Here is a 20,520-nt window from a genome sequence, read left to right as displayed (position 1 = left end):
ATATCTCTGTACCTTATATAAATCTCTGATATGGTCTATAATCTGTCTGCGTGATATCTACAATCTGAGTACTGTACATTTGATCTTCATCACATCACAGCCAAAGTCAACCTTCTGACTCTGTCCGACATAGGCTCTCTTTTTTCTTTTCTTTTTTTACATGAAACTGAAAGAGTATCATACAAAAGACACATAAAGACGTTTTGCATTCCTTCAGCATCGAACATTTCAAGACCACCGATTGACAAGTCCACATACATCACAATCATAATTTGGGAATTACAATGATTCTCATATGAGGAAAACACAATGTTAATTGAATAGATTCGTGATGCTCTGTGACCCATAGTCAAATCCACCTTTGTATCGGCCCTTCTGAGGACACGGGTGTGTTATAGCCCCAGTGGCACAGCACAGAAAAGAATGTGGATGGTGGTGAAAGGGGAACTATGGTGAGAGGGACATCACTGCTCTCAAAGCCATACTGCTGAGTGTGTTGCAGTGCCTGCTGTGCTGTTTGCATGCTTGCAAACTATGCCACAAGCAAAGTCCACAGTCAGCAGGGAATAAAACATGGGGAGAGGTGGACGTGGGCTGGCAGTGTCAGACTGATCGGGAATACAGCTGTTATGATCGTAGAACATAATTCCCTCCTTCTGAACCGTAAACCGAGGAAGTGAAGTACACGGATCTCCTGTCACCTCCTCTTTGCTACGCCTACTGTACCCACCATTTCTTAGCTGTTTTTCCTCAAATTGTATGATCTCTGAACAAGGACAGTCTGGCTTCACCTTTTTGTTGACCCCCTGGTGGTGACCCCCAGCTGCTCAGGGGTTGGTCTGAGTGGAGCTGACCAGCAGTTTGTGCCAGCTGACCACTCTCTTCCTCATGTCCACCTTGTCCAGCCAGATGTAGGCTTCCCCTATCAGAGTCTTCTTCATGAACTTCCCGCCATTGGATACCAGGAACAACTGGAAATAGATAGACAGAGCAGCATATTAGTGAACGAGTGAATGAAGGAATGAAGGAATCCATCAATCAATTCATTCCTAACTTAGAAGAAGAAGAAAATATGTTTATCCACAAATACAAATTAAATATATTTCTATTCTATTCATATAATACAAATATATATAGACGGTTTTCACCAGAGCGCAACCCCACAGCACTTCCTTTTTCTCAGCATTCGGCAAACTGCAGAAATATTCACTCGACATCGTTACTTTTGTTTTCGCCGCTCAGCTGTATAGGCGGTTTGCATGGACGGGTTCAATTAGGAATGTTTTTGTTGTCAAGTTAAAACCGTCTATACAGTATTTTGTAATTTCCCATGTGCCATGTCTCAGCCAGCCATTAACTCCATATGAAAAAGCATATGAGGCGGGGTGTTACTTTGAAGTTGTTTGCCAGACGGGATCACTCGTGCCTGACTGTACGAGTTAGCTCGTTTCATATGAAACAATCTCAACTGTGAGAGAAAAGGCAAAGGCAATTAAATGAAATGAAGCACTCAAACCTTAATGAGGCGTTTGTGAGTCAGGCACTGTGGCTACATTAACCCACAAGGGTTTTGTTTGATTGGCACACCTTCGTGAGCGTGCTCAAGGTAAATTAATTCAATCAAACTGGAGCAATAAAATAAACCACAAATGAATCCATGCAAAATGTATTTATTCTTCAGCTTGTTTATGCATTCATCTATTTATTAATTTATTGTTTGTACTTTAAATGCAATTATTCGTGAATGTATTTTCAATTTTTAAATTTAAATTTGATTTGCTCATTCATTTATTTACCCCTTTTCCCTGTGCATTTACTATTTTATGCGTTGATCGATATGGCAGACTTAGCCTTGGTGGTGTAGCAGGTATGGCCTTTCAGAGTTGTTTTGAAATGAAAACAGAACAGAGTGCCAAAATGCATCATCCACGTTTTGACCAAATTGGACCATCACATTATGTGTGCTTTCATCTGGTCAATCGGTGTATTTTTTAAACACTGGCACACAGTGTGAAGGGACGTCAGGCCTCCGAGTTTGGTCAAAATCAGACCAGTGTTGTCTGACACTTCACATTTGACGGATGGAAGGACGGACAGAGCACGGCCAACAGCTAGTCCAAGCTGACACCTTCTGTTGTACCTGTATGGAGCGTCCAGGTGGTCTGTTACCTGTATGGAGTGCCCAGGTGGTCTGTTACCTGTATGCAGTGCCCAGGCGGTCTGTTACCTGTATGGAGTGCCCAGGTGGTCTGTTACCTGTATGGAGTGCCCAGTGGGGTTGAGGAGGAATCTGAAGGTCTCGTTGAAGGAGGGCTCCCTGTCATGACGACAAACTCTGGTCTTCTTCTTGATGATCCTCTTCTGCGTGGCCACATTCACCACGTACAACTTCACATACAGGTCTGATGGCAAATAGATACATGAAGGATATGGATTACTAAAGGCAAGAGGATGATATTGAAATACACACATCACATGCACACACGCACACATACACATGCACGCACACGCACACGCACACACACACACACACACACACACACACACACTTCCTGACCTGGGAGGTGGTCTGCGCTCTTGAACTTGTAGGTGATGTTTCTGCACTGGAGGATCTCCAAGATCAAGTGGTCTCCCTCTGTCTTCACCTCCTTCTTAAGAGCTACCTTGATCTCCCCCATCACCTGTGTCTTACCACCTAGAAAGGAGGTGGAAGAAAAAAGGAAAGAGAGAGAGAGATGTGAGTGTGGTCAGTGTTCAAAATATGCCTTTCAGATTGTTGTATTTCTTTATTTGGGCGTCTTCTTTCCAAACCCTACGACCTACAAGCACTTCCCTATAGTGGCATTGACATAGTGGCATTGGCATGTACTCCTAAGCCTTTGTTCACACCTGGCGCTTAACACAAGCAGAACTGAAGCTCACGCCTAACCGGTCACACCAGAAGCACTCTCTTTTCCTCAGGGTCTCGCTCGGTGCGTCTTGCTTGAACCCGCCCACAACTTCCATTGAATTCATGCCTGGCAGCTTGTTTATCAAATGTGTATCAAAATGAAACCAGATCAGGAAATACCTCGCTGCAGTTTCACAAGGGTCCCAATTGATATGTTCTGTGTCTCTATAGATAATTAATGCTTATTTTTTCCTGGCACTTCTGGTGGTAGACCGTAAGATGTGCGGCTGTACTGAGCACCATCGTGCCATCCGATGCGCTTGTTGTCTTGATATGTGGCCGAACCCTTTTCCCTCCACACCGACTCACGGGAACGCAGACACCTTTGCTATTCAGAGACCTCATCATTGACAAATTAAGCACTGTGGCATTGTGGGGAAAAGCTGAGTTAAATGCCTTCTCTCTTTTTGAGTCAGCATCAGAGTTTGACCTCTGACCCTCATCTGTTTAACGGCTGCCAGGCTGTTAGGCTCGTAGGTTCGTAGGCTTTAGCCTACGAGTCGACCTGGGGCTCATTGTTACCAAGTGACATTGGAGATGGGTGGGAGGCATCGTGACACCCGAGCCACATGAAACATAGATCTAGTTATGATGACGGAGGGAAGGATAGTGTGACATCCACTTGTCCCCCGTTATGCAAGCCATGCTTTAAATCATTATGCCGATTAAATTAAGTGCTTAACCACTTAGCATCACAACTGAATAGAGTGATTATGCATATAGGGGTTTAGAGGTGGTTAAATACAGTAAGCCACGGTGGGTAAACAAACAAGCAAAAAAAAAAAAAAAGAGAGAGAGAAATGAAACCCTGACTGTCATATTAGAGAGTGTCCAGCAGGTGGAGACTTGCAGTCAACATGTGCCTGAGAGCCTCAAGAGCAGAAGTTATGATGGTTCCCTTTGAATTCTCCATGTGACTTGCCTTCAATTTCTGGAGGCCCTAGCCGGTTCATGTCCGTGCCGTTAGGGATGCTCTTACCACTGAAGACAGGAATGAAAGAACAGATTATTCACATGGAAACAAACCAAGCCTAATAGTCTTTTCACGAGTAACGCAAATGAATCACGGACTCCCTTACATGCGTGGCACTTGGAAAATGGCACTGTCCACCCCGGTGCCAGCCCCGTCATCCCCATCCAGACCTCCATAGGCGTCTCCAATCAGGCTGGGGGCAGACAGCACCACTGGCCCTGAGACGTCACCCAGCCGGTGGCCTGGTCCTGTGGGCGGCAAGAGTGCAGGGACATGGTGAGGAAGGACTGAGTCTAGGTTGGGTACAAGAAGGAGCCCTTTAGATTAGATGTGTGAGGGACATTCTCTCGTGGACATGTTTGTGAATCATCTTTTTCGATATCAAGCTATAGATACAGTACTAGCAAAATACTGTATAGATGTTTTAATGTTGGATTAGTCCCTGTTTTGTTTGACAAATAATAGATAGGTTATTCTTAAGGAGTTTATGACTGCTCTGATGTTTTTTGTGGGCAGGAAATCATCAAACACAGAGAGCCTCCACTGACTGCTTTGAGCACAGACGCACGCTGCACGGCTAACAGATAGACTGACGCACTTCACACCCCCCCAACCATCACTCACTGAGACGGAAGCTGTCCATCACACACAACTCTGACTGAGCATAGCACAACAGCACATCAGGAGGAGAACAGATCAACTGAGATGACAGTTTGTCCTTGCATCTAGCAGTGCAGTCCGTTAAACCATAAAGATAACTGCAAATGGCTTTCACACTAGAACCGAATGGAGGTCATCCGATTTAATTCACATCTGAAAATGCATTTCGTGTTGAGTCTATGTGCACGTTCTTCGCAGACTGATTTGTTTGCCCTTGGGGCTCCTGGCTGGAATTGATTTATGCTCAGAATATGAAAGTGAGACTATGATCAGTTCAGGGTAGCTGTGTATGTGTTGATGTCTAGACTAGGGGGGCGGATACCTCTCTGCCTTCATGGCCACAGTGTCCACTGCTTTATTCACCTTATTCAGAAGAGACCGTCTGGCTTGAGAGACTAACAGGAAGTGTAAATACAATCGGAGGTTGTATTTACACTTCCTGACGACTCATAAACCTAGTCTGATACATGATAATGTGAGTTAAACTAGGTTTGACCAGGTGAGTCAGACTAGTTTGAGCAGGTACAACAGCCGGCGTTTTGAACAGGAAGTCGCGATACAATGGGTCAAGTGGGCGGGGCTGCATACAGTTTGCACTTTGATACACTTTTTAAACAGTCCTTGGAAACAATGGCATTCAGCAGGACAGCAGTCAATAAAAAGTTGGGAACCTCTATTCTAACCACACACAAAAACCCATGTAATAAAAATGTTAAATTTGTTTATTACAAACAAACAAATAAATAATTAAATAACTAAATTAATTAATTATTTAATTATTATTATTAATAATAATAATAATTACTTATGTTAGTTATATTATTTATTCATTGCATTTTTAAATATAGGGTTAATTGTGGTTCTTTACGCTGTAAAGACATGGCTAATGAATGTTATAGGATTAGTCATGTTTCTCATGACATTGCTCTTGTTGTCTCACCTTCCCTTGACACTTCTCTTCCTCTCATGATGGTTAGCTGAGTGCTTTACTCTCATTGGCCGCTGATTGCAGAGTGTGCCTCCTGTTGCCCTTTGAACCCCGTGGTGTGCCTGTGTTTCCTGGTCTGACCGGTCAGTCTCCGACCACGTTAGTGTCCCGTTTGTTTTAAGACGTGGGAATGGGATAGGAGGAGTGGGTAGGGAGGGGTGACTGTATGCCTCACACTCTGTGTGTGTGTGTTTCTGGACTTTTCTAAGGGTTCATAGGCACACACATGCACACACCACACACACACACAGACCACATCATCACAAAGTCCTCAATGGCCAGGGGATTGGTAGCTAGGGAAGCTGAGACTGCATGCGTACATGTGACAGAGACTGGTGTTTTGGGTATGGTGTTTCTATTCTTACAGATGATCAAAGTGCAGATTGTATGCTTTCAAAGGATATGTGTCATACATTGAAATCTGAAAATAGTTGAAGAAAATATGCTTATTTGAATGTCCGTACTCCTAAAAGGCAACAGGAAATAGTCCTGAGAGTTGGTGAACAAGCTTAGTTTGCTAATAAATTATTATTATTGTTTGTTATATTAAGTGTGTTCTTCAACATCTAAACTCGCGTAATATGATTTTTTTTTTTAACAAAAAAAAGTTCACCAGACCGTGTCACAAATAGCTATGGCACTGGGTTAACTTGTGTCAGAAGGGATGACAACACAGTACTTAGACACCACTCTCAAGAGTAGCCTAGGTCTTAATTAACAAAGGAAATTAATGGATATTGTGTCAATCCAGTTCATATGATTCAGGAGTGGACGTGATTGCCACCATAGCTTGGTTTCTATACTGGGGGTTGCAGATCTCCACACTGGGGTTTTGGAGAAACCAAATGCTTTGGATCGGCACATGCACAGTCCACTTAGAAACAGAGGAGGGCGCTGGGGCTGTGGGAGACTATCTTTAGAGCTAATACAATCTGTCTCTATCCCATGGTTCTGCTGTAGGGATGCCAGTTTTGAGTGCATTTCTGACGTGGTGCTCATAACTTAGTCTAACCACTTTATGTCCTACTTAGATCCCTGTAGCCAGCAGAGAGCAAAGTTAAAGATGACAGATATTTGGTCAATAATGTAATTCCAGCTTCAATGCAGATTTATAGACTGAATAATAAGATCAGTTTCACACCGAGTTTAGGTTTTGATTTATGCCTCAATTATTTAATCAATTAATTCAATTCAATGAATTATTTGACTTCATAATCCACTTTGAGTTTTGACTTTATATTGGGGGGGGGATGATCTCACCTAGATGAAGCACACATGATTAAACTATGATTATTTATTAAATAATTGTGTGCTCAGAGAAAACAGAAGAGGAGAGCAGGAGGCAAAGGATTGAGGAGTGAACGAACGAACGAAAGGGCAGGTTTCATCAACAGATCTGAACAAAGCTGGCATGCACAGGAGAAAGGAAGCACGTCACAGGAAGTGTGTCACGGGTAGGGGCGGGGTTTACTTGGTTGCAGGCGGGACTGTTGTACGGCAGCCTCGGCGGCAGCGATGGCTATTCCGGCGTCCTCGAGGTGGGTCTGAGTGACACTGCTTTTGCTTTGGCTGCGGGACGGCCCGTGGGAGCGTAGCTGGCCGTCAGAGGAAGACTTGGAGCTGCCCGGACTACTGTGGGACTTCTCCAGAGGGAGCATCTGCATTTCTGGAGGAAGAAGAGGCAGAAGGGGATGATTGGTTAGGGAGCACGATGAGGGAAATAGATGAAAACTAAAAAAAAAAAAGTCCACAGTAGAGCACAGAGCTCCGCCATGTCTGATAACACCCCACAAAGCGTCATCCCGGGACATTACAAAAACCATAAGAAGACATGGCCCACTGGTTCTTCCATGCACAACCTTTTGTCAAAGTTGTAATATGTGAATATTTTAGACCGTATCAAGATATGGATGTAGCCAGCGTGACGTCACGTTTGTGGACACCCGTTTTGAAGCCTCGAGTTTGGCATTTTGATCGTCGCCATCTTGGTTATTTGGAGCCAGAAGCAGTTAGCGCAAGATCCAGGGTTTTCCACAGAGCACCACCTGCTATTGGTCCACGATCAGCAAGCTGTGCCATCACTGGACAGGCAACCTGTCAATCATGCATCTTATCAAATGGGACCATAATTTACAAAATGAACATCATGCTGTATTGAAGAAGACTTGAAACTAGTCATAAATAAATCATAAATCAAGTGAGAAGTAGGATCATTTTCCCATTAATTTCCATACAATTGGGCTTCTTTTTGGAGCCAGTGGAGGCGCTCCCTGCAGACCATTCGAAAGAATGCAGGTTTAAGGTACTTCTATTGGCTTCATTTTTCAGAACCCATTTGCCCCTTGGTTCTGAAGGGCACAAAAATGCATCTTTTTGTGGAAGACCACGTCCAACACCGTGGCCCTTTTGGCCAAGTGACATGAAAAGTGAATCAGTTCTTCCCTGGCCCATAACCAACCTTAATATCAAGTTTTCTGCAAATCCATGCCCACATTTTTGAAATATCCTGCTAACAGGTGGACAGAGAGTCAGACAAACACACGGACAGTGAACATTACCTCCTTGGTGGAGGTAATGATAGAAAATATCTCCACAGTCTGATGAAAGTATTGCTTTTTGCTCCTGCAGTGAGAGGACTCCCCATCCATCACCCCATGTGCACAGAGTGTAATTACAGCTGTCAAGAAACTATTAGCATTTCTGTCTCCATGGTGACAGGCTCTATCGCCATGACAACTGAGTGACCATCCTTCAAATTGCACTTCCTAAAGCAAGCATCTGTTAAACATAAGAAATCGGCCGTGTGTCAAATACACTACCAGTCAAACGTTTGCACACACCTGATCGAATGTGCTACATTTTCCATTCTCTAAAAGCCATTTTGATCTAAATGCTTATGCTTAAAATGGCTTGAAATGTTGTTGTTTTTAAATATACATACTGAAGTTGATACTGAAGCCTTTGCCTTCCCATCAAAGGGCATCGCAGCAACTTTAAATTATCTAAAAATGACATACGGTAGTTTTGAATTCACCCTTTTTCTGCATAATTCCACGTGTTATTTCACAGATTTGATGTCTTTACTATTATTCTTAAATGTGGAAAATAGTCCAAATAAAAATGTGCATGTCCAAAGTTTGGACCGGTAGTGTAAAATTAATAGATTAATGCAAATGATGGACATGAAGGTGGTGTTAGTAGTTGATGATTTAAAACATGAAGTAACAGTATGCGACCTGTAGGGGGTTTCTTTCTCTCACCTTTGGCTGGATCAGGGAAGATCCCGTGGCTCCTGCTCTTGATGACAGAGTTCTTAGGTGAATCATGATGACCCCCCTCTCCCTGTCCCAGCCCCTGACCGTGCCCCAGACCCTGCCCTGGCCCCATCCCAGGCCCTGACATGTGTCCCAGACCCTGCCCGGGCCCCATCCCAGGCCCTGACATGTGGCCCTGCCCCTGACCGTGCCCCAGACCCTGCCCGGGCCCCATCCCAGGCCCTGACATGTGGCCCTGCCCCTGACCTGCTCCAGACCCTGGGGGGCCCTGAGCATCATGGTGGGCTCTGCTGTGCTCAATGCTCTCACTCTGCTCGTTCAGAGGCAGCCAGCGGGGAGTGTTGTCCAGCTGGGCTGTGTTTGACAGGTCAATCAACACCTGACACACAGACACACACACACACACACACACACACACACACACGCACGCACACGCACACGCACACACACACACACACACACACACACACACACACACACACACACACACACACACACACACACACATGGAGAGAGAGAAAAAAATATACAATCTGTTGACAAGATATACCACCCACTGGCACATCGTAGACACAACACAATGTTAACCAACATCCAGGCACAATAGAGAAAGGCTAAACTTTGCTTTCTTTTAAGGGCTCACAGGCCAAAAAGGTTGGAACCACTGGTCTAACATGCTAAATGAAGATTTAACTTAGAGTTCTTGGGAGGGGGTGATAAGACTGAGATTATAAGGTTGTGTGAGGGAACGCTGCTCTGTTCGAAAGATAAGGCAACAGAAGGCTTTAGGGTAGGATAAAAAAATGAAATGCTTTTTGACATTTGAGATTTGAATTCCAAAGGCACTCACTTCTCCCAGGAAGTCATTGGAGGAGGATCTGTCGTAGTCCCACACCGTCACCTCCAGCGTCTTTTTCTTCAGCTGAACGTGAGTGCAGGAGCGTGGAGAAGGAATATGCCGGGGGTTTCCGTGTGTACATGTGAGGGGAGAGAAATTCTATTTCATGGGCAGTTGCTCGCATGTGTGGGTGCTTTAAAAAAAAAAAAAAGCGTATAGGTGCAATATGTGCAATGCATGAATAAAACATTAAGACACGGCACGCATTATACCCAGCGATATACAGCGGGAATTAAATTAGTTTTGGTGTGTAAATGTACGTACGTGTGGAGGAGTGTGTCACTATGGGAATTTGTGGGAGCTGATGCCGACTGATCCCAGGGGAGGGAGTGGGCGATTGAGCGATGCGGGGAGCAGCTCAAAGACTGCTCAGGCCAGCACAGAGACGTGATTAACTGCACGCAGCCACAGAGGAGCTGCCTTTAACAGACAGCCTCTATTCTCTGAGCACTAAAGCTACCGCGTCTGATTCTGCACTCCTTTCCTCAGTGTGGTAATTACAGTCCGGGTGGTGGTACCCTACTACCACAGGGCAGAATGCGGAGGTCCCACACGACGGCGCACACACTCGCACGCACGCACACAGTGATAAACCAGAAGACACATGATTACCACGTTTCTATCGCTCTTTGTTGAAATGAGCAGAAGTCTGTTTGTGTTTGGAAACTGTGAGGGGGTGCCGCCGAAGAGAGGGTTGTTAACCAGAGAGCCCTGGGAGTGCTGGAAGTGCTGATAAGAGGCCACATAGGGACACTGAGAACAGGCCTGAAGAGCCAGCAGGCACGAGAACAGGATCTAAATCAGTATCAGACGTCCACATTTTACCCAGAGTGGCCTACAGGCAGCACATTACAGCATGAGTCATTGCATGATCACGTCATTCCATACCTGCTCCAGGTGGATGTTCTTGTAGATGACAGTCTGGTTCCATTCTGGGTTCATGGTCTTCTGGCTGTACTTAGTCCTCCTCTTGTTCTCAGCACTGAGGAGTCATGATATTGGGAAAGGTTGGTGGTCAGTAATAACTCGAGATCTGTCTTCCCTGCCCCGCGGCCCAATGGCGAATGGTCACCAAACTGTGATTTACTCAATAAATGTGGAATGGAATAGATGCTTGTAAAATGATCCAACTCCTGTAGTGGAGAAGTGCAGTAAAAACAATATAAAACCCTAATCTAATTCAAAATAAATTCAAAAGTAAAACGTGTTTGAGTCAGTCTATTTTGACTGACGTTGTTGCGTTCACAAAATCACAAATCATTTCAGAGAGAGAGAGAGAGAGAGAGAGAGAAGCGGAGGGGACAGAGAGAGAGAGAGAGAGAGAGAAGAGTGAGAGGCATAGAGAGAAAAAGCAATGAGAGGAGTGTTAATAACGGACGGGGAACAAAAGGATAGAGAACCAAGTCGGAGACATAAACGATGTGAAACCAAATAACAAATAACACCAACTAAAAGCGAAGAGCAGCACCACACTACCTTGCATTCTGGACAACCATGACTTGGCTGAGGCAGTCCAGAAGAGGGAGAGGAGGGCAGAGATCACAAACAAGAAAAGCAAAAACACAAACAAAACAGTCAGAGAAGCCCAACGAGCTAAAGGGAATGGCAGTAAAGGATGGAAAGCTGATCATCAGTAATCTGTGCAGGGTGTATTATCACTGCTGGTTGTGCTTATGAGCATCAATAATCTGTGCAGGGTGTATTATCACTGCTGTTTGTGCTTATGAGCATCAATAATCTGTGCAGGGTGTATTATCACTGCTGTTTGTGCCTATAAGCATCAATAATCTGTGCAGGGTGTATTATCACTGCTGTTTGTGCCTATAAGCATCAATAATCTGTGCAGGGTGTATTATCACTGCTGTTTGTGCCTATAAGCATCAATAATCTGTGCAGGGTGTATTATCACTGCTGTGTGTGCCTATGAGCATCAATAATCTGTGCAGGGTGTATTATCACTGCTGTTTGTGCCTATAAGCATCAATAATCTGTGCAGGGTGTATTAGCACTGCTGTTTGTGCCTATAAGCATCAATAATCTGTGCAGGGTGTATTATCACTGCTGTGTGTGCCTATGAGCATCAATAATCTGTGCAGGGTGTATTATCACTGTTGTTTGTGCTTATGAGCATCAATAATCTGTGCAGGGTGTATTATCACTGCTGTTTGTGCCTATAAGCATCAATAATCTGTGCAGGGTGTATTATCACTGCTGTTTGTGCCTATAAGCATCAATAATCTGTGCAGGGTGTATTAGCACTGCTGTTTGTGCCTATAAGCATCAATAATCTGTGCAGGGTGTATTATCACTGCTGTGTGTGCCTATAAGCATCAATAATCTGTGCAGGGTGTATTATCACTGCTGTTTGTGCCTATGAGCATCAATAATCTGTGCAGGGTGTATTATCACTGCTGTTTGTGCCTGTGAGCATCAATAATCTGTGCAGGGTGTATTATCACTGCTGTTTGTGCCTATAAGCATCAATAATCTGTGCAGGGTGTATTATCACTGCTGTTTGTGCTTATGAGCATCAATAATCTGTGCAGGGTGTATTATCACTGCTGTTTGTGCTTATAAGCATCAATAATCTGTGCAGGGTGTATTATCACTGCTGTGTGTGCCTATAAGCATCAATAATCTGTGCATGGTGTATTATCACTGCTGTTTGTGCTTATGAGCATCAATAATCTGTGCAGGGTGTATTAGCACTGCTGTTTGTGCCTATAAGCATCAATAATCTGTGCAGGGTGTATTATCACTGCTGTTTGTGCCTATAAGCATCAATAATCTGTGCAGGGTGTATTATCACTGCTGTTTGTGCCTATCAAAAATCTGTGCAGGGTGTATTATCACTGCTGTTTGTGCCTATAAGCATCAATAATCTGTGCAGGGTGTATTATCACTGCTGGTTGTGCTTATAAGCATCAATAATCTGTGCAGGGTGTATTATCACTGCTGTTTGTGCCTATAAGCATCAATAATCTGTGCAGGCTATATTATCACTGCTGTTTGTGCCTATAAGCATCAATAATCTGTGCAGGGTGTATTATCACTGCTGTTTGTGCCTATAAGCATCAATAATCTGTGCAGGCTATATTATCACTGCTGTTTGTGCCTATAAGAATCAATAATCTGTGCAGGGTGTATTATCACTGCTGTTTCTGCCTATACGCATCAAAAATCTGTGCAGGGTGTATTATCACTGCTGTTTGTGCCTATAAGCATCAATAATCTGTGCAGGGTGTATTATCACTGCTGTTTGTGCCTATAAGCATCAATAATCTGTGCAGGGTGTATTATCACTGCTGTTTGTGCCTATAAGCACAGCATGAGAAGCAGGACCAAAAAACTACAACTGCCATATGGCTGAATGAAGAATTCACCATTGCAGCCCCTTGTGGCTGTGCGCTCCAATGCTAAGATCAGATAAATACATGTTTAAATCCCTCCTCAAAGAAAACTGCAGAAGTCGTCTCATATGGAGGTTTCATGTCCAGCCTATGGAGCGTGGGAGGAGGGCTTACGATCTCATAAACAGGTCTGATAGGGCCATTAGCTAAGAGCAGATACTGTTACAGAGCAGATAAAGGCCGTATCGATCCTGTCTCTTGCTATTCACAGGCTCTTAGGAGAGAGAGGGCTTATGGAAGGAAGCCCGGGAGTTGATACCAGGACATGAATCTAAAATAATCATTCACTCTCTAATGTTGGCCGTGTTTCAGTTCAGTACCAAAACAGAACAGAACTGGTGAATTAAGCAAATATGTTTGGCACACATATGGGCTATCTCTGACTTTGAAATATGGTACAGTTATGATACTGTAGGGTGAAACATGCAGTTCTGTAAGTCTAGCAATTTAATTGATTGATTCAAAGGTAGGCAGATAGATTGATTGGTTGATTGTCTGATTGATTGATTGATTGATTGGTTGATTGTCTGATTGATTGATTGGTTGATTGATTGATTGAATAACCACAAATCATATGGTAAATCACATCGCACTGTAAATCACTGCCTCATCTCATAAGATCCTTCTCTCAATCTCTTGTACAAAACTCATTTTTCACCTACAGGTAATTAGCTAATTCAATACACCACAGTTAATAGGGAGTCAGAAAGAAAGAGGGGGAGAGACAACGAGACAGACAGAAAATGCAGAAAGACAGACAGAAGACAGAAGGCCAGACTCCAGTGAACAAGACACTGCGAGCTCACCCTCTCCCAGGCAGCAGGTAGACCTTGACGAAAGGGTCAGAGTAGTTGTTGTTGTCCCTCTGGGCCAGGTTCCTGGCCTGCAGGACGTGGACGATCAGGTTCCCTAGGTTCCTGTCATAGTTGATCTGGAGCTGAGGGAGCAGAGTGGACAGGCAGCCATTGAGGCTATGTGAGAAAGACATAACTACCGGACGGTGACTTTCTTTTAACAAACGGGGAGCCTATAGGCTTGCTTCAGGCGCTCTCACACAGAGCCAGGAATAAAGTTAAAATGCCTTTCATATTATTTAGGGCATATCAAAGTAAAAAAAAATCAAGAACGCCGACTGGTCTCGACCACGCAGGGTCTTTATCAAGCGAGAGATTTCCCATTTGTTTCAAGCTTAACTTAAAAAAAAACTAAAATCTGTGCAAAGATCGGCGCGGCCTGGAGTCCTTCAGGGTAGAGCGAGGTGCTCGCCGCAGGCGAATGACGTGCAGCGCACAGGCCTTCTTGAGGCATCCTCTCTGCCCATGGTAGGATTGCCTTTACCCCGGGAGGGTCTGGTGAGACGTACTGTAGGAGGAGCCCGGCCTGGAGTGACCCACAACAGGGCCTTAGACCCTCCATGCACCGAAGGGTCTTACAATACTGCGGTTGGGCGTGATCAACCCTTCGGCGGGCAATGTTGCAGACAGAGTAGGAAGGCTGATCCGTGAGCGGCTGCTTCTGGGACGCGGGGCGGGGTCTTAATCGGCCTCGCCTGGGTCTACTGGGCGAGGGTGTATGATGTTGACAGACCCGAAACACCTTACGACCCCAGTTAACATCACTGATGACGCGTCCCAGCACATGCTGTAGCATGCATTTTTAAACCAAGAGCACCTCGCATCCACCTGCAGGCTACAAAGTGAACACTCAGTAATTGTCTTTTTGTTGCGATTGTGACTTTCTTCTGTTGCTGTGAGAAAATACCCTGCTTTTTGTAGGTGGGGGAGTAAGTGTCTTACTGTACCTGTATTTCTCCAGTGATGGGATGAGCTTGCATCTTCAGCATTTCAGTTGACTAGTGGGGGGAAAGACAACAACATTGAATTGAGTGCAATGATTTGAATCGGTGTGTACCACGATCATCCATAATAGACACAGCCAACCCTGACAGACATTTGCCTGACCTGCAAAGAGAGGTTCATAGCAATGTCAGCCCTGAGTTGGAGGTTGCAGCATGGGGTGCGCTGACTCCACTCTGGCATTGTCAGGTTAGAAATGAATGGCTTGTCCTTGAAGGAAAGACGCTGAGTACGGATTTCTCACTGGATCTATGAGCCTCTGGAGAGATTTGACTATGTGAGTACTGAGTAGTGCAATAGACTGTGGAAAAGTCCTCCACTGAAGTTTGAGAAGGTTAATCGATTATTCTGGATATACTTGAGAGATTATAAAAATATATATATATATACAGTATCTGTACATGAAAGTAATTCAATTTGAATTCTATTTGGATGGACAATTTCCAATGTACAAATATATATCCGGTTTCTTATTCATCTTTCCATATTATATTTATATATTATATTAGATATCATTTGTGTTTTATGCTTTACATCATCTGTCTGTCTGTCTGTCTGTCTTACACTGTCCTTTATTCAACACTTATGACTTTCCTTCCAAGAATTAAGCATTTCAGCGTATGCTTATAAGAACTTATACAGCATATTCCATCTATGGAGCACACAGGCACAAACTGTACCACATCGTTTTCATGTTCCATTATAATTAACCTGTCATGTTTTTCTGATGAACACTGCAGCCACACCATTTGACCTTGACCTTCCTGTACAGTGTCGTATGGCATATGGTGAAACCACTGGATGAGATGTTAGATCACATGCAAGCCACAGAGATTCCATACATTTTGGCTTAAAAGAGATCCACTATCTTTCATGCTAGATTCTTATTTTAATTATTCCATCAATCTACTATATGAGGTGCATTTTTTTCCTCAAGTATATTTCCAGACAAACAACTGAAAAATGTATCTGAAATGAGCCAGCAGATGGCGTGCTACCAAGTGAAAGCCCCTACAGTACCTTAGAACTATGCCGCTGTTTCTTGCTTATAGCAGGTGAGGCAGGCTGGCCGGGGCTCGGCACACCACTGGAGGCAGCCGACCCGGGACCCGAGTGGAGGAGCGCCGATCGCTCCAGTGCAGAGAGGACTCCTATCCCCCCAGGCCCGAACCCGACCCCAGCCACACCAGGAGCCTGCTGCTGGGACACTTTCTGCAGCTCCGCCGCCAACTGCTTCGGATCCACACCAGGGGAGCGCTGCCCACCTACCGAGACATATACGATAATGCATAATAGCGTATATGCATAAAGGGTATGCCGATACAAGCATGCACGCATGACTGGTGTATACAGATCCACAAATCCTTGTACGTACCAGCCTTAAGCTGGACATGGTGCTCCAGGGCTTGTGGATGCTCAGGGTCAGACAGCATATTAAGGTCGCTGTTTAGGAGGGAATTGAAGTTGTATTTTAGCAGCAATCAAAGATGGAGTGATGGGCCATTTTGACGAATGAAGGCGTGCGGAATGAGGTAGGAGAGAAAGGGGAGGAGGGGAGGGGGGAGAAGGGGAGGGGAGGAGGCGCAGAGGGGTGCAGTGTGGCCATATTGCTGCTAAGCATGGAGGAGGTTCAGTGGAATAGAGAGGAATGGCTGATGACAGCTGTGACTCACAGTCTCACGCAGAGCTCCGCCTCGCCACATGGCTGGCCCATAATGCACTGCACCTCCTCATAAGTCTTTCCCATCAGGGAGACTCCATTCCACTCCAACACCTGCATTCCTGTGGCAGGAGAAGGGCAAGCAGGCAGGCGGACAGACAGAGTTATCAATCCCCACACAATATGTTGTAGGTTGTGGCCAAACATATGTTAGCTCTATTATCAACATTATCATATTTGTATGCTGCATCGTACATGCTTTCACAGAAGAAGAAGAAGTAGCAGAATAAGTCATACTTCAAGTTGTAGCACACCCAGTGGAAAAAGTATTTTCGATTTAGTGTCGGCGTCGGGTTTAGCTGCTGCACCACTGCAGCATTACACGGAAAGCAGAGCATCAAACCATGAGACTGTAAAAGCGTATTTTCTAGGTTAGAGTGTTAGAGAGGCATCTTAATCTGTTTAGTCATCTTTGTTCACGCAGAGACTGGCAGGTCAAAGGTCAAAGCGCTGAGAGGAAATAGGAGATGTAAACGTGCACAGCAAACTCAAAGTTCCATCCCAGGGCCAGAGCGGCATGAGGCCTCACTTACACAAATGAAACCTGGTCTTCAGATTAGACTTTTGCTTACGCAGCAACTCACCAGCTGCTGGAACAACAAAGGCGATAATTAATATCTCTGTATCCCTCTGCATGAGCCACTACTCATGTCTGTCCTCTCTGTATTCTTTATCCTCCCCCTCTTCAGTTCCCTTTACACCCCAAGGCATGTTCTGTTGCAGCTCTTTCAGCCAAACAGAAACATAACATTTACATAGCATGCCCTAGAAAGTAAATACAGACAGCATGGCCACTAGTCCTATTCCATACTACAGTCTGATCTGGTTTGATATGAAAATGGAACCCAATCTACACTGTAACTATTCCTACATTCTAAATTAGCATTTCAAGACAAAAATATCAATGCTATACCAGTAACATCAGAGCATGAGGAATGAGTGTTGCTGATGACCTTCAGCCCCTCCCTCATGTGATAGCAAAGCCATGGCTATGGTCTACAGAGTCACCAGTGAAGAGTGAATGGAGCCAATTTCACGCTCAGAAATATCCCCAAACTGTGGGAATTACCATAAATAGCCATTCTTCTCTCTGCATAAATAAACCCTGGAAAATCCAGCATTTCAAAATTCTAATGAGCTAAAGTACAAATTAGGAAAGGATTCTTGAAGCTTAAAACCAATTTATTGTGTGTGTGTGTGTGTGTGTGTGTGTGTGTGTGTGTGTGTGTGTGTGTGTGTGTGTGTGTGTGTGTGTGTGTGTGTGTGTGTGTGTGTGTGTGTGTATGTGTGCGTGTGCATGTGCGTGCACATGTGTGTGTGTGTGTGTGTGTGTGTGTCTTTGCCTGTCTGTGTGTATTTGTGTGTCTTTGAGGATGCTAAATAAAGCCTAATGACTAATGCGGCCCAGCGCTGTTAATGCACGCGTGCGTTAACAGGCTCTTCCTGTGTGGAGATGTGATGTGATGGAAGACATGTCAGACCACAACACAGGAGGCTCCAGCAGCCTCTCCATCTGGAAGTCAATGATTCAGGCAGGGATTTTCACAGAAGGCTTACAACCGTCTGAAATTAATAATAGTTTAAAGGTTTCTGCTTAAGCCATTAATCTGACTCTCTCCTCAGAAGTGGCACAGAGAGGCACTATGCCTCGCTACGGCAAATCAATGGAACACACCTCCTATAACTTCATTTCAGCAGATTGAAATCCATAGTGTATTCATCAGATGTGGTCAAAGGAGGACAATGTGGATGTCTAGGTTGTTTTCTCACTGGTCCAAATGTAATTTAGCATTTTCCTTTTTAAAGAAAATTATTTTATTTTCACGATAAAAAATGTGCAATGAGCCGACAGTTGCCAATGAACACTTTACGAAACTGATTTTCTTGTGTCCCTAAACCACTGCCGCCATCCTCATCCTCTTCCTCATCCTCCTCTTACCCTCTACGACTGTTCCCGTCTGCTCTGCAACACCACCAGGGATGACCTTGGCAATGTAGGCTCCAATCTCTCCTCGGCTCCCTGGAATCTCCTTCCCTCCCACGACACGGATCCCCAGACCGTTCCCTGAAGGGACAACAAACATACAAATGCTCATTAGCAAAACGAAGATAGCCTAATAATCCCTGTGAGATGTTGTTTGCAACCTTCTCATTGGCCTCTATTTGTGTACCTGACACACTGGCGTCCTTCAGGTCTCTCTGAAGTTTGATGCGAACGTGAGGGAAGGCATAAGGGACCAGCTTCATCTGAGAGATTTCAGAGAATTTACAGAATGAAGAAAAGATCGCCATTTATTGAAGCATTTATTGAACCTCTATTTTTGCGTATGGCATCAAGGGTTCAGTCAAAACCAAAGAAAGAACACGGCCTGAGGTTGAAAGGTCTTGTTATGATCTCACCTGTCTCCTGTCCACCATGTGTCCACTCTGCGGGTGTCCTTCTCTTGGCTTATCAAACCAGTCTGTGTCCTCTCTCCTCAGATGGTAGGCTGCACAGGAAGACAGTCGTTAAAAACCTTGCACACATCACAACTACATACATACAACGATCCCGATAGTTTGACTAATCTCTGCTTTAAGCCTGGTCATGACTACAGGGCTTGGCTTGGGCAGAGATCAATCTGTCCATCAGGCTTTGGTCGGGTTCTAGTATGGATCACAAAGTGCATCACACATCCACCCATCCCTCCTTTCGCTCAGCTGCAGGAAGATCTGGGATCTGTCCCGACTGGATCGGGAAGATCTGGGATCTGTCCCAACTGGATCGGGAAGATCTGGGATCTGTCCTGACTGGATAGGTGAAAGCAAAGGCATATAAACTCTCTTCCATCTTATCCATGACTGCTGTGAGGTCAAATCATCAAGGCAAACACTGAATGAATGACGAATGCATTTCCGGAGAATAATCCACAGTTTTGGCATGCGTTTGATGTCATGCGTGCTCCCCGTCTGAGTGTGTGAGGGCTTCTTGAGTTCACCTCTTCCTGCCATATAAGAAACATTATTGTTCAAAGATCTAGGAAATCATCTTTTGTCATTGTTTGATCATTTCAGTCAAAAACACTGACTGTAGATAGGAACCATCAGTTATTATTTCCTTCTTGCTAATGTATTTTTCCAGGAGATGATTCGAGGGCGGTTGAAGGGGGGGGGGTAAACACAGTATCTAAGTCATTACCTGTAATCATAGAGCTGTAGGGTTGAATCTATGCCACTGTAATTAGGAAGTAATTGCAGTGTGCTACGTAAATCCTCCCTCCACATTAGCTCCTCATACACTAATAACTTTCAGAGATCACACATATCCAATATCTGAAAGCTACTGTATTGGACGCCATGACGTGCCAAAGTTGTAACATCATGATTGCAAAGCTTACCACACTTTCAACATCTGTAGAGGAAAAACTACCCAAAGCCAAGCGAACAATTCAGGCTGCTGGGGGGAAAACGTCCTATGAGAAATGCGAGTCATCATCATGGTATGCAGTAAGCATCTTTGAGTACTTAGAAAAGCACTATATGAGTCCTATCTATTATTATTATTATTATTACCACCGTCAGCAAGGATAAAATGTGCACAGCATTGCCGAGTGTCTGTTTGTATTATCAGAGTGATCTACTTCCTGTGTTAGTGTGAGAGGTTGCATCCATCATGATGTGGAACAATGGCGTGGCGGCCAATTAAAATGAAGGTAAATGTTGCCCATTAACAACATTATGTTTGATGAGATTACGCATTATCGCAAATCCTAACTGTAAGCATATAGAGAGGCAAAGTGACCGCCTACCT

General features: G+C 44.5%; 1 protein-coding gene across 1 annotated transcript in view; it reads right to left on the bottom strand.

Annotated features, from left to right (window-relative positions):
* Positions 1 to 827: 827 nt before the first annotated feature.
* The window catches only part of pclob (piccolo presynaptic cytomatrix protein b), a gene marked incomplete at both ends in the record, with an annotated part of 76,433 nt that continues 56,740 nt past the window's right edge, over positions 828 to 20,520 (bottom strand). Inside the window, 18 exons of the mRNA XM_083654707.1 lie at positions 828 to 971; positions 2,257 to 2,402; positions 2,558 to 2,695; positions 3,873 to 3,931; positions 4,030 to 4,171; positions 7,043 to 7,237; positions 8,832 to 9,225; positions 9,697 to 9,768; positions 10,633 to 10,726; positions 11,221 to 11,247; positions 13,961 to 14,091; positions 14,956 to 15,006; positions 16,031 to 16,275; positions 16,386 to 16,453; positions 16,684 to 16,792; positions 18,670 to 18,795; positions 18,902 to 18,977; positions 19,131 to 19,219. Coding sequence (XP_083510833.1) covers positions 828 to 971; positions 2,257 to 2,402; positions 2,558 to 2,695; positions 3,873 to 3,931; positions 4,030 to 4,171; positions 7,043 to 7,237; positions 8,832 to 9,225; positions 9,697 to 9,768; positions 10,633 to 10,726; positions 11,221 to 11,247; positions 13,961 to 14,091; positions 14,956 to 15,006; positions 16,031 to 16,275; positions 16,386 to 16,453; positions 16,684 to 16,792; positions 18,670 to 18,795; positions 18,902 to 18,977; positions 19,131 to 19,219 — 2,306 coding nt within the window. The remainder of the gene's footprint in view (positions 972 to 2,256; positions 2,403 to 2,557; positions 2,696 to 3,872; positions 3,932 to 4,029; positions 4,172 to 7,042; positions 7,238 to 8,831; positions 9,226 to 9,696; positions 9,769 to 10,632; positions 10,727 to 11,220; positions 11,248 to 13,960; positions 14,092 to 14,955; positions 15,007 to 16,030; positions 16,276 to 16,385; positions 16,454 to 16,683; positions 16,793 to 18,669; positions 18,796 to 18,901; positions 18,978 to 19,130; positions 19,220 to 20,520) is intronic.

The sequence above is a fragment of the Poromitra crassiceps genome, assembly GCF_964638095.1.
Source record: "Poromitra crassiceps genome assembly, chromosome: 18".
NCBI classification, from domain to species: Eukaryota; Metazoa; Chordata; class Actinopteri; order Beryciformes; family Melamphaidae; genus Poromitra; species Poromitra crassiceps.
This window is presented reverse-complemented; position numbering and strand designations above follow the sequence as displayed.